This window comes from Anopheles stephensi, chromosome X (genome assembly GCF_013141755.1).
Source record: "Anopheles stephensi strain Indian chromosome X, UCI_ANSTEP_V1.0, whole genome shotgun sequence".
Classification (NCBI taxonomy): Eukaryota; Metazoa; Arthropoda; class Insecta; order Diptera; family Culicidae; genus Anopheles; species Anopheles stephensi.
Genome location: NC_050201.1, coordinates 16,382,804 through 16,397,515, shown reverse-complemented (window position 1 = coordinate 16,397,515; position 14,712 = coordinate 16,382,804). Strand labels below are relative to the sequence as shown.

At 45.0% G+C, this 14,712-nt stretch overlaps 1 protein-coding gene across 5 annotated transcripts; it reads left to right on the top strand.

The window, feature by feature from the left end:
• Positions 1-6,098: 6,098 nt before the first annotated feature.
• Positions 6,099-14,055, top strand: LOC118511760. Of its 5 annotated transcripts, none has more exons than XM_036055261.1 (4): positions 6,099-12,332; positions 12,409-12,552; positions 12,620-13,031; positions 13,115-14,055. In XM_036055261.1, the coding sequence occupies exon 1, from the start codon at positions 9,109-9,111 to the stop codon at positions 10,381-10,383; it is 1,275 nt and encodes a 424-aa protein (XP_035911154.1). In that variant the 5' UTR covers positions 6,099-9,108; the 3' UTR covers positions 10,384-12,332; positions 12,409-12,552; positions 12,620-13,031; positions 13,115-14,055. The 5 variants fall into 5 exon arrangements, with proteins under 5 accessions (XP_035911154.1, XP_035911147.1, XP_035911163.1 ...); XM_036055254.1 differs by having other exon boundaries at positions 6,099-12,552; positions 13,115-13,353; positions 13,421-14,055; XM_036055270.1 differs by having other exon boundaries at positions 6,099-12,552; positions 13,115-13,907; positions 13,972-13,993.
• The last annotated feature ends 657 nt before the right edge of the window (positions 14,056-14,712 follow it).

Sequence of the window (14,712 nt, the reverse complement as noted above, 5' to 3'; positions counted from 1 at the left end):
CTAAACTACCTAGAAGTGTGGGCCAGAGACCTAGTGTAGCGACCTTGGCCGCTTCGATTTAGCTCCTAGGCATATGATACAGATGCAGTCTGCCTCCAGCTTCCGTAGCGAGAGGATGCTTATCGCTTGGAAGCGCTCCTACGAGTTTTTTGTTAAAAGCAGATAGTGATAATTTCTCTCGAGTGCGATTGCGTAGCCCAAGAGATTACGCGTAGCGTGCTAATCGTTGTTTACGTCTCTCTCCGACTTTCGCTCGGAGTTTGTACTATCGATCGAGCGGCGCTTAGCCCTGATCGACGTTTGTGTCTAGTGTTGTGAGTGTGTGCACCTGTAGATCGTTGCGATAAGCGAGCGTATCATCGCTGCGTTGTCGCATCGATCGACGTTGGTAGCCAGTGAGTGTGTGTAGTTGTGTGTGTGTTTATTTGTGCATCGTTTCCCACGGTGAGTTTTTTTCCCCCTCTTCCTAAACCTTCCGTTGTGTCCGGCTCTACCATGGGGGTAAAGCAGGAAGAGTCCGAGTCGGATCGGGATGTTGGGCCTTGTAGGGAGGTCAAACGCAAGCCAGGTCGCCCGCCCCAGCCACGAAAAAAGTGGCCCTAGAAGAGAGGCCTTCAACATCGAAGGCCTCGAGCAGTGCCCCGCCGGCAAGCAATGCCCCGCTGACCCTTAACAGCGAGCCGCTATCGGAGCATCGAGCTCGTGCTTACCCGCCGTCATGGGAGGGTAAGCCGTTTGTTTTTTTCATGCCGCGATCAAAACAGCTCGATGTAAGGACGATCGCGGCACAGCTGTTTAAGAAATACCCGGGCGTTGCCGACGTGTTTCGGATGCGCCCGAACAAGATCAGGGTCACCGCAAAGGACCGGGCTCAAGCCAACGTCATTGCGGCTGATTCAGATTTTACGGAGCACTACCGGGTTTATATTCCCGGTAGTCTGGTTGAAGTGACCGGCGTAATCGAGGACTTCGATTATCCGGAGGAGGATATTTTGAACTTTGGGGTGGGTGCATTTCAAGCACCAGGTACCCCAAGAGTTAAAGTGCTTGAGGTGAAGAAGCTATTCAAGCTTGACCCCTCTACAAAGGATGAAAAAAAATATGTTCCGACCTCCTACCTCCGGATCACGTTTGAGGGAACGGTACTTCCGCAGGCCCTCATCCTAGAAGGCCTCCGGATACCCATCAACCGGCCATACGTGCCAAGGGTGGCCACCTGTTCGAAGTGCAGCCGGATTGGGCATGCCGATCCGTTTTGCACTCGCAAGATTTGCTGCGGTAAATGCAGAGGGGCGCATACTACTGAGGAATGCAAAGCGCCGTCCCAAAAATGCTCGCATTGTCGGGAGGAGTGGCATGAGGTAGCCTTGTGCCCTGTGTACCGGAAACTCCAGAAGGAGCAGACAAAAACTGTAACCGAGCGGGCACGCGGCTAATACAGCGATGCTCTCAAGGGAGCAAACGCAACAAACCCTTTTGCAGTTTTGGGTACAGCTGCAAATGGCGATGCCAACCCGGCTGCACTGGAACAGGTGCCACTGAGATCGGTAAAGACCACGAGAGTGCCTTATTAAAAGGTACAGCGGAAGGTCCTTAAAACAAAAAATAGACCTTTGGCACCACAGCACCACGCTAAAGTTTCTTCCCCCGGTCCAAAACGTGACGCTGATCCCAAAACTCCCGCCCCCCAAATTGCCAGGAATCAGCCCAAGAAGAAGCGATCTTCTCGGACTGAAGCCCCAGTGGAAAGCCTGGCTTTTCGACGGAGCCCATGAGCTTCCCGAGAACTCCCACCCCGTCCCTGTCCGAGATCCTTGAGTCCCTTCTTTTGACCCTCAACCTCCCGCAGCATCTGCACATGATCGCAACTTGGGCCCTTCCTTTCCTAAAGGGGATGATCAAACAGTGGCTGGCTCAATGGCCATGCTTAAGTATGATGGTCCGTTTGGATGATTAATGGCTCATACGGCTACTATCATACAGTGGAACTGTAGGAGTTTGCTTGGCAAGCTAAACTCCTTTAAAGCATTAGTGGGCGAACACAACTGCGATGTGTTTGCCCTCTGTGAAACTTGGCTATCGGATGAAATTAAATTAACCTTCCCGGGATATAACATAATCCGTGAAGATCGCGTTACTAGGGGTGGGGGGGTACTGATTGGTGTTCGAAAGAGTCACACTTTCACCAGAATACCTACCCTTAGACAAGAAATGATAGAAACTGTCGCAGTTAAGGCAAAACTGGGCGTTCTTCACGTGACAATTGCGTCTATTTATATCCCCCCGATAGCCAACAATGAAAAAGAAAAAATTGAAAAGTTCAAAGAGGATCTTGGAAATTTAGCAGTGGTCTTGCCTGGACCGCTTTTGATCCTGGGAGACTTTAACGCTCATGGAATCGACTGGGGGTGCGAAAAGGATGACATTCGCACTCCTATCATCCGAGATTTCTGCGACAGATTTGGGTTTTCGATTCTTAACTGAGGAGAGGCAACTAGGATGCAGACACCTCTAAGTAGGGCGAGTGCACTGGACCTGTCTCTATGTCCATCAGCAATGGCCCTGGATTTTAGTTGGAAGGTGATCCAGGACCCTATCGGCAGTGACCACTTGCCGATAGAAATTTCCTACATCAAGGGAGGATGTCCAGTAGAAGGAATCCCCGTTAAATGTGACTTAACGAGGAACATCGACTGGACGAGATACGGCGAATTAATAGCCGCTTCGCTTTCACTTGACTTGGAAGATTTGTCTCCTGTCAAGGAGTACGAAAAACTTGTTTCAATCATAAACAAGTGCGCCCTTGAGGCCCAAACAAGGCGCTCCCACCAAGCAAGGACATTTAAAAAACCTCCCACTCCTTGGTGGGACAAGGATTGCCAAGCGGCTTTTACCAAGAAGCGTGAGGCATTTAAAGCCTTCCGGGACACGGACTCGAGGTCCTTATATGAAAAATATAAAGGACTGGAGAGAACGTGCAAAAACCTGTTGAAGGCGAAGAAAAAGGGTTATTGGCGTAGATACGTCAATAATCTAGACCCTGCCACTTCACTTAATTCGCTTTGGAGAATGGCTGGAAGGATGCGAAACAGCAACAACATCAATGAGAGCGAAAGCTTTTCTGGCGAGTGGCTGTATGAATTTGCCCACAAGCTTTGTCCCGATGATGGCTTTGACCCTAGGATGGATTCACCGTTCACAATGGTAGAGCTGTCACTTGCTCTCCTATCAAGCAAAAATTCCTCCCCAGGTCTGGATCAGATTGGCAGCAAATTGCTTCAAAATCTGCCCGACATAGGGAGGAAACGTCTGTTAAGCATCTTTAACAATATGTTGGAGGTCAACAGCGTTCCGCAAGAGTGGAGAGAAGTGAAAGTTGTCACTATCTTGAAGCCTGGCAAACCGCCATCAAGACACGATTCGTATCGGCCAATATCGTTACTGTCGTGTCTGAGGAAACTCCTTGAAAGGATGATTCTTTTCCGGTTAGAAGAATGGTTGGAATCGAACAACCTTCTCTCAAATACCCAGTTTGGTTTTCGTAAAGCCAGGGGTACTAATGACTGCTTAGTCCTTCTGGTAACAGAAATAGAGCTTGCTCGGGGGCGCAAGCAGAACATGGGATCTATTTTCCTGGATATACAGGGGGCATTTGACTCAGTATCACCATACAAGCTGAGTCAAAAATTAGAAAATGTGGGGCTGGGTCCAAAGTTGAACAACTTTCTGTTCAACCTTTTGTCGGAGAAAGCTATGAGTTTCAACAATGGTCATGTGCAACTAAAGTGGACCAGTTTCCATGGACTAGCACAAGGGTCCTGCTTGAGCCCCCTGCTATATAACTTCTATGTCAGTGAAATAGATTCTTGCCTAGCTCCAAACTGCAGCATTAGACAATTAGCAGACGACGGCGTCATATCTTTTGCAAGCAGGGACGCCGCCGAAATCCAACTGGCTTTACAAACCACTTTGGACAACCTTGCCGAGTGGTCTGAAAACCTTGGTATCAAGTTCTCTGCAAAGAAAACTGAGATGGTAGTCTTTTCTCCTTTCAGCGACACGACGAAAAACAGGGAGAAAAGACTATTTGACCCGAAAATTGATGTCTTTTTGTACGGTGAAAAGATATCAACTACCGACAATTTTCGGTACCTTGGTGTTTGGTTCAATTCAAGGCTAAACTGGAGTACACACATCACCCATCTGGTGCAAAAATGCAGTAAAAGAATCAACTTTCTAAGGACAGTCACAGGATTCTGGTGGGGCGCACATCCATCAGACGTCCTGCGACTGTATAAGACAACGGTACTATCAGTGTTGGAATATGGAAGCATATGCTTCCATTGGGCATCCAACACGCATATTCTCAAACTAGAGAGGCTACAGTATCGTTGTCTTAGACTCGTACTAGGGAGCATGAAATCCACACACAACATGTCCCTAGAAGTGATGACCGGAGTGATGCCGCTGAAACTACGTTTTAAAATGCTGTCGCTTCGCCTTCTAGTCCGTTCTTCAGTATCAAATCCCTACGAGGAAATTAAGACCATACCGAATGATCTTCGCCCGATGGTAGTTCCGGGCATTTTCAGGGATAAGTATGGCCATTTAGACGAAAGTAGCCAGTATTATACTGATGGATCATCCTCTAAGGAGGGCACCGGCTTCGGCGTTTTTAGTGAGTCCGCCGAAGCATTTTTCAAATTGCGGGAGCCGTGTAGTGTCTACACCGCAGAACTAGCCGCAATCTTGTATGCACTATTCATTATAGCAGCGAGACCTTCGGATCAGTACTTCATCTTCACAGATAGCCTTAGCGCTATCGAAGCACTACGATCCCCGAAGGCTGTTAAGAGTCAGGATTTCCTGGTCATTAAAATCATAGAATTGCTTGGCTCCATGTTCGACAAGGCGTTCAGGATTTCGCTAATTTGGGTACCTTCTCATGGTGGAATTCCCGGCAACGAGAAGGCAGACTCACTTGCCAAAACAGGCGTCCAACAAGGCGCATTTTACGACCGTCCGATCTCGGCCCGAGAGTTTCTTCGCCTACCACATCAACTTTTCCTGTCTCGCTGGCAGAGCATGTGGGAGGCGGACGATCTCGGGCGATTCCTTTTCTCGATCTCTCCGCAAGTGTCCCTGCGGCCTTGGTTCGGTGGGCTCTCTGTAGACCGGGCGTTCATACGCATGATGTCTCGACTTATGTCGAATCATTTCGCGTTGAACGCTCATCTGCAGCGTATAACTCTGGCTCAGACGAAGGTGTGTGGCTGCGGTGACGGATTTCACGATGTGGATCACCTTCTGTGGTCCTGCGTGGAGTTTGAAACTGCAAGACCCTCTTTGTTAAGCGCAGTCGAAAGCATCGGCAAACGACCGGGTATAGAAATAAGGGAAGTGTTGGCGACCAGAGACCTCGCCTACATGAGGCTCATCTACCGATTCGCCAGAGACAACGGTCTCATCCTTTGATTCCGCATCCCTATTATCCTTCCAATCCACATCCGCCACTCCTTTTGTTATGTGTTGTGTTGTCTTTGTTGTAAATGTTTGACGTTGTGCAACGTGCGATCCGTTGACGGAGCAATTGCTTTCGAGGGCAATTTTCTTACTGCCGTTAAAAGGAGGCAGGCTTGTGTTTTTTTTTTGTCTGTAGTAGTGTGCTCCAAGTCAGTCCAGCTTTGGTACAGCGGGGTCGCCTGGGTTGGCGTTGGGCGCGGGAGTGGTCGGCGGGTACAGACTCGTAAACAGTGGAGTCACTCCAGCTGTTGCGAGATGGAATCCGCCGATCGCTTTTGAGTTCGATGTTGACTTGGTCGATCACGGGCTGTGACATTGCTGGGCTACTTGGAGAACATTGCACGCAGAAAAATTCATGTTTGTACTGTCCAAATAACTGTGCTTGTTTGTTTCAGTCCAGACCCACATCACACACTGCAATAGTCAACCGGAGCGAACCAACCCCCATCGAAACCATAGCCACAGCAATAGAACCGGACCAAAAAACCTACAACACACACACACCCACCCAATAGAAATGGACAACAACCACCCATCATCCGTCACAACCGAGCATGCCCGGGATATGGCAAATAACTAGGAGAAAATGCCTAGCTAATTTTGTTAATTGTTTTTTTCGTGAATATAATTCACAGTCACCACATGCGGTGGTGACAATACGGCATCAGTCCGTAATAATAAATAAATAAATAAATAATATGATACAGATGCCCATAGAGGCGGCTAAATTAGGGCGGCTAAAGGTTAGGCGGCTCTTTTAACAGACGGCTGAGAGAGAAAGAGAGTAAAATAAGAGAATCGACGAAAGGATGCAAAAAAAAGAGGATGGCGAAAAACGACGCGGGAATTCTGGTGTTGGCTCTCAAGGAGAAAAGAAGTGTAGATTGTGTGGAATAAAGTTAACCGTTATAAATCAAATAATAAATAGTTTTTAATTTGTAGAATAGTTGTTTCACTAGGAATCGAGTTTTCACCCGAGAAAACGGAAATGCTTATTTGCTCGTTTTTCTATGACACCGATCGAAATAAACGTAAAAATTTGGTGAACACTAAATTTGATATACTCCTGTATAACAAAAAGATATTCATTGCCAGAACTTTCCAAAACCTAGGCGTTTGGTTTGATAGCAAGAATGTGTGGAGGTCACATATTCATTATCTTGTAAAAAAATGCTCCAGAAGAATCAATTTTCTCAGAACGATTACCGGATTCTGGTGGGGTGCGCACCCATCAGACATCCTTAAGCTGTACAAGACAACGATACTGTCCGTCTTGGAATATGGATGCATTTGCTTCCATTGGGCAGCCAAGACGCATCTGATACGCCTAGAACGCATCCAGTATCGTTGTCTGAGAATCACATTGGGCTGTATGAAATCAACCCATTCGATGTCGCTCGAAGTGATGTGTAGAGTGATGCCGCTAGCGCTCCGTTTTGAGCTACTCTCGCTTCGCCTTCTCATACGCTCTACTGTCTCAAACCCATCGATAATCGAGGAACTTCAACACACTGCATGAGATAGGATCTAAATGCAAAATCATGAACACATATCATGATTTTACCTCTTTACAGGTACACCCTAGCAGTCCACAAAATGTAAATCGTGCCAGCTTGCCAGGGTCCTGCAGTTCTCGTTTTATAGTAGATACCTCTTTAAAAGACTATCTCCGATAGTCTTCGCAGGACGACATTTCCCAGCATTTTGGTGGAAAAGTATGGCCATGTGAACCGAAACCAATTTTATACAGACGGTCTCTTTTTGATGGGCTTATCCTACCTCACGAGCACATGCATGCCCCACAATCTCTCTGCATGGCTCGGTGGCAGAGTATGTGGGACACAGATGAGCTTGGGAGGTTTTTATATTCGATCACTCCCCAAGTTAGCTTGAAGCCCTGATTCCAAGGCATCTCAGGAGATCGTGCGTTCATTCGAATGATGTCTAGGCTTAGGTCTAACCATTTCGCAGTGGGTGCGCATCTCCAACGTATAGGACGGGCCGACTCCAAAGCATGTGGCTGCGGCCTCGGATATCATGACATAGATCATATTCTATGGTCTTGTCTGGAGTACGAGGCAGCACGACCCTCCTTATTGGACGCAGTTCGGGACATCGGCAGAACGCCCAACGTTCCAATTCGAGATCTGCTGGGGGGCGGGGATGATGCCTACCTGAGGAGTTTTTTTTAGTTCTGCCGAGCGAATGGTATTGTAGTTTAGTACCTTACCTCTTTTCCTTCCACTCCTACTGTTTGTCTGTTATATGTGTTGTATCTCGCTTGTGTGTATGATGATGAATGACTGATTGAATGAATGAATGTATGAATGAGTGCGATGATAGAGGGGCTTGGTATGGCATAGGAGGAATATCCTGGATGATCCAGGACCAAAAGTTACACCGTTGCAAAGGCGTGTTGCAACGGTCAATCAGTGCTGACACAGATTTCAGATTGGCGGGAAAAGTAGATAAACATGAACCTAGTGTTGCGCATGTAGAATCACAATTCTTAGGGGTTCAACAGGAAATGCATGTTAAAAGAGGTCTTAACAATCAACCATTGACAAAAATAACAAAAAACAAAAAAATTAAACCTTGTACATGGTATTCCAAATTTTTAAACCACTGACATTAAATACGTAACTGCAACCAAACGAAAATCTAAAAACATTAAGATCAAACCTGTTCCAAAAATTAAAATATCATGTCAAATCATCGTATTAATGAATCTGCTTTTTCTTTCAGCTCTAGCCATGGAAAGTAACACTAGGGGGTTAATCGCGTATGATTGCGCAAATAATGATGTCAATATAACAAGTTACTCCTTAATCAAAGTTGCCTCTTGTATGCCACAATCCAAAAACGTAACCACCATTGAATCAAAAATCCAAGTATTACAACGAAGTCCAAAAACGTTAATACACGTTAATCAGTGCAAGGTAATAATTAAAAGATCAATTAAATATTGCGGCGCTTGGTCTTATACCTCTGATTATGAAAACGGCTATGCGTTACTTTATGGTAACGACGCGATCGTTGGAGGACGACACGCGCGCCCATTGTCAGCTTGTGCTACCGGCCGCGAGGGGGCGTGTTGCTTCGGACGACATCGGCGGACGGACCCGAAGCGAAGGATGACGTGGTCTGGCGTGACGATCGATAGAACGAGCGAAAACTCTTTCTTTTTAATCCTGACCAGTGAGCCAAGCGGACGAATTTTTAGTTTCGTTAAATAAAGTATACTAAAGAATCCACTCGCCTTTTTATTGCTGGTCAGGCGTTGCAATTCGCAAGAGTTATGGGTATATAGTTAAAACAATTTCGCCGCAAGCATGTAAACAAGCTTAAATATCAAGGGAAATTTCACTCACGATTAATCATAAAATAACAGAAATTAGTCGTAATCAAACAATAAGATGTAAAACACTGGTAGAAGGAAGTATTGTAATCGGCAGCGTCAAGGGCTCATCGTGCATCGAAGGGACGTCCACCTATACTTGGGAGAACGCATTGGTGTATTACGAGTTCGAAATCAGCCTATTCGACTACACAGCATCAGCGGACATCGAAGACGACTAAATATTAATGAGAAATGGTATTACGTGTCCATATAGTGCCGATTGGTGTCTCAACGCAGAATACGGATACCTCACTTGGGAGGTAGATCATCAACGGATGGGCGAAAGAACCGAATTTGAGATAATATACGAGGGCACAGTAAACAAGACGTTTGACAACGATAATGCTAACGGTTATAAAAATGCTGTATACACCCTAATAACAAAAGAACATATGTTTTCCATAAGGGCCCGTGACATAAAACAAATTTGCGGCTTCGACAGCTACGTAAGCGATCACCCGAGAATCTTCATCCTGGAATTAAACGGTTACCAATCACCGTTCAAACGCAACGCGGTAAATGGGAGAAACATGGATCTCTTTACCTATTTTAACTACAAAATAACGCTAGTACAAAGTTATCTAGGGCAAAAACTGAATGACGTTTACGCAACAGTGATGACAGAAATGTGTAAAATAGATAAAGCGCTAATGGAAACCAAACTAGCGCTTGCACGCTCTAACCCCAGCGAATTCGTTTCAAATCTTGTAAAACGCCCAGGTTATACAGCAGTAGTCGCCGCGGAAGTATTGTATATTCTCGAATGCAAACCAGTACTCGTTACTTACGATAAAAAAAATGATTGCTATCAGGAAAAACCAGTAAAATATAAAAATTGCTCGATGTTTATGGCACCAGTAACGAGAATGTTACAACAAAGAGGAACTCAAATCGACTGTTCTCCAATATTACCTGCTAAATTTAACATTGGAGGAAGGTGGTATACCACTGATCACAGATTAAGAGAAACAACCCCTCCACAAGAAATAACATCGGACATAGTTGCAACCTGGACATATATACCTTTACCAAATCTGATGGAAAGTGGAGTCTACGACTACGAAAATCTGCAAAAAATTAAAGACATAATATACGAGCAAAGTAATACGAGAATAGCATCATCTGTAATTCATAGAGTAATAACGGTTCAACAACCAAATCTACAAGGCTTCTCATTCGATACCTTAATTTCGGAAAAAATCATTCACAATGCCTTCGAAAAGTATTGGTCCAAACTCTTATCATGGTCAACATGGTTAGGAAATATTACTTCAACGACGATAGGCATCTATATTATTACCAAAAGTCTCAAGTTCATAATCGATACCATTATACATGGAAGAATACTGTACCACATCTACGGAATTGGATTGCAATTACTAGCTTCATTTTGGGACTCTCTTACAAATCTATTATCGCATCAAAACAATATGATGGAACATCGAACAGACAACGCCTAAAATGAAACATCTTCGATCAACAATCAACATTTACATCGTCTGCCTAACACCAAAACCGGCCTATATCCTGACACAAGTAACGAAATGATGAATCTTCAAACAGAAGGACGTCTACAAACACCAGCCCAATCTACAACTTCTGCAGCCTCCGTTTAAATCGAGTGAAATCAACTAGGGCATTACAATCTTAACATTTAAGTAATTATACGTCACATGTATTTGGTAAAACTAGTCGTTTTACGAGGGCCGGAATGTTACGAACGCGACGAATCAAACTAAAGTTAACGACATGCGAAGGTTAGATAAACAACTTTAAACATCTTTCACTTTGGAATAAAACCTTGCAAAATAATATTACTTTACAAAAGATCTAAATTTACAGATGGCGACCTCTTACCATGAGAAAACGAAAGTATTGTGCGTTATTGGAAATATCGGAAAAGGGACTTGTAATCCAGACCTCAACGAAGAAGCTTGTGTTTCATTGTTAGGGTTTCCATACAGAATCCGGAAAGTTTCACCTTTGCCTTCCCTCCGGATGCTGGTCCCGCACTTTGATGTCTTCCCACTCCGTCGGAACAATTAGGCGAAAATAAGCCAAACAAGAACCACGGGAGATACCTCTCCTGGTTATCCAGGAAAAAAGGTCCTGATTTAAGCAACTCAAGGCCAGGAATCTGTGCGGAGATTTCCCGAATCGATCACTCCTTCGCTTGGTCGACTCGGATTAACAACAACGTTTGTATGTTCCCTTATCTCTGCGCAAGCTTACATTCCAAGGGATCCACAATAACTCACCGACTGGTATTCGGGCTACTAGAAAGCTTATAACCGATCGTTATTTCTGGCCATCCATGAACATCCATGAGTGGACACGTGACTGTATTGGATGCCAAAAGACCAAAATAACACGTCATACTCACTCGCCATTCGAAACTTTTGACATTCCGAAAGGCAGGTTTGAGCACATCCATGATCATCGTTGGTCCTCTACCTCCTTCGGAAGACATGACAAGATGGCCAGAGTATTACCCAATGGCAGATACGCCAGCAGTTACCATCACAAAAACATTTGTCGACAATTATGTCTCGCGTTTTGGATTCCCTGAAACCATCACAACTGACCGTGGAAGACAATTTATCTCAAAACTGTTTCAGGAGCTAACCAAGCTCCTTGGGGCCCATCACATAAAGACCACAGCATACCACCCACAATCAAATGGGATGGTCGAAAGATTTCACCGACAAGCTATCATGGCAAGTGAAGACTCCATGCGATGGATAAGACGATTACCATTGGTTTTGTTAGGTATCAGGCTGTCTTTTAAAGACGATATCAAGGAATCGCCAGCAGAGATGGTATACGGCCAGAGCCTTAGGCTCCCAGCTGAAGTATCTGTACCATCCTCTAAAAATAACTCAGAAGATCTCCCTGACTTTATTGTCACTCTGTAAATGGCATTTCAAACTTTGAAGCCTACAGCCACTACACAAAAAACTTCGACCACTCCCTATGTTCCCAAAAATCTAAATGATTACGAACAAGTTTTTGCACGAGTGGACAAAGTAAAAACTGGACTGCAGGCTCTTACGAAGAACCATTCGACGTACTTCGGCGTTTCAGAATTTTTTTCGTAATCAATACAAAGGGAAAAACCAGTCTATCTCAATAGATCGCCTGAATCCAACATCAATCAATTTCACATCAATTTCACCTCGTGACTCCTTCACTGGTGGTGGAGATAGAATTAAGGTACTAAGGACATGCGGTCCTTAGCTCGTCCTTTGTTTTTGGCTCTCTGACCGTTGTAGAGATAAGACGTGAAAGAATAAATCAAATTGATAACGTGACGCCAATACGTTGAAAGATAATAACGTTGAGGGTAAAGTTGACGACGAGGTTGGAGAATCCACAGCTGCCCATGTCTGCAAAATCTATTCAAATATTGGTGAGTGCTTAAGAAATTGGGCTGTCGTGCATAATCAACCACGTTCATCAGTTAATGAAATTTTAGATATTTTCAGAAAATGGACCAGTCTTCCGCTCCCCAAGGACTCGCGAACGTTGTTGATGGAAACATCAACAACCATCGACCAGGAGATACGGACCGTACCAGGAGGAGAGTTTTGGTACAAAGGAATTGAAAATAAGCTCAACAGTTACTTTCAGTAAGTATTTGCTATACGATGAGAAATAATATATCTTTAGTTATGTATTTATCTTATTATATTTTAGGTCAAAAGCTCCGTCAACACATGTTATTTCAATTCAGCATTCCATAGATGGGTTTCCTCTTCATAGAGGGGGACTGTCAGAGCTGTCAAATGACAGCTGGCAATAAAAGTCAGTCGGAGATTGAAGCGCAAGCAGAACACACGTGTGGTTTCCTCTTGTTCCGAAACACAACAGGGACCAATGCAAATTTGGCCCATCTTAGTGAAAGTTGAACAGATGCCCAATGCTCCGATTATGATGATCGGAATGTTCTGTGGGCCGGCGAAACTTGAAAGTTTGGAAGTTTTCCTGAGGCCGTTGGTAGAAGAGGGCAAACAAATCCATGAAAGAGGATTGCAGATTGGAGAGGAAGTACGTCAATTAAAAATTCGCTCTATAATTGCAGATTCACCTGCGCGGGTTTTCATAAATGGTATGTATGGTATGTATGTATGGTATAATGTAGAGCAATTGGAAATGTGTAGAAATCAATCTAATAATTCATTGCTTTTGCAGCAACAACCTACTTTAATGGATACCATGGCTGTATGAGATGTACATGTGTACGAGTATATGTGGCAAACAAAATTGTTTTCGACACAGTTGGTACTCCCCTAAGAACGGATACAGGATTTCGAGCGAGGGAATGTCCGGGCCATCATCAAGCATGACGGACTCCGTTAGAAGAATTAACGGATTTCGACTTGGTTGAAAACGTACCCACGAGTGACCGCCTGCATACATGTGATCTAGGGGTTACTCGCCAACATTTGTTGAATTTGATTGAAAATAAGTTTCCTAATATTAGATTACCTTTTTCAGCTTTACAATGGATAACACAATGTCTAACCAAAGTGCAGCTTCCCTCTTAGATTCATCGCAAACTCAGAGGGTTGAATGTAATTCGTTTTTGGAAGGGTACAGAATTTCGCACGTACTTGCGTCAGTCCAGTGCTGATGGAGGAGATTTTAAGCAGGGAAGCATATTGTCATTTTTTGCTGTACTTTTGTGCCCTGACAATATTTTCTTCTTCGTTTCATCGACCTCATTAGGAACGTGCAGCAGGTTTTTTAAATTCCTTTGTTAAAAAAATTGGGGAGATTTATGGTCGGGAGCATCTTTCCAGTGACGTCCATAATCTCCAACACATTGTACAGGATGTTTATCAGTACGGACTTCTAGATGAATTTTCAACGTACTGGTTTGAAAATCACCTGCAGATTATTAAACGATCGGTTCGATCAGGCTTTCGGTGCGGTGTGCAAGTGGCGGCACGCGCAGAAGAACGATCTGCTATTGATGTGGCAAGTAAAAGCTCAAATCATCGCTACCCTCGCTTGACTACAAATGGCAAAGTAAATTTATTTTTTAGGAGGGGCTCAAGAACACCATCCATACAAACAAACGAGTTTCCAAATCCACCGCTGTCGTCCTGCTGGACATCGAGAAGGCGTTCGACAACATGTGGCACAACGGGCTCATCCACAAGTTGTGCAGGTTCGGGGTTCCAGCTCACTTGGTGAACATCCTGCACAACTATCTACAACAGCGAACGTTCCGGGTCGTCGTCTCTTCAACTGCCTCTGGTGCTACTACAGTACCAGCCGGTGTTCCATAGGGCAGCATATTGGGGCCTTTGCTCTATTTGCTGTACACTGCGGACCTGCCGACCCTTCCCGTCGGTGCGGGCATGTTCCTGTTTGCAGACGACATGGCCATCGTCACGAAGGGTAGGACGTTGACAGAGCTGAGAAGCGGCGCTCAACGTTCGCTGACCATCATCGGACAGTATGCTTCCAGCTGGAAGATCAAAATCAACCACTCCAAGACCCAGGCGATGATCATCCCCCATCGCCCGTCAAAACAGCTCATCAATCCTCAAACCCATCACATCACCATCGACAGCATCCGGTTGCCGTGGAAGACGACGGTGCGATACCTCGGGATCACCATCGACAACCGTATGCTGTTCCATCACCACACCAAGGAAACATCCATCCGCTTGCACATCCTACTGAGGAAGTTATATCCACTCATCAACAGACGCTCCAAGCTACACCCATCCAACAAGATAGCCATCTACAAACAGATCGTCCTGCCCACAGCAACGTAC

Bases quoted from the DNA above. Each gene is read 5' to 3' on its own strand.
- LOC118511760 (XM_036055261.1), top strand. From the start codon at position 9,109: ATGAGAAATGGTATTACGTGTCCATATAGTGCCGATTGGTGTCTCAAC.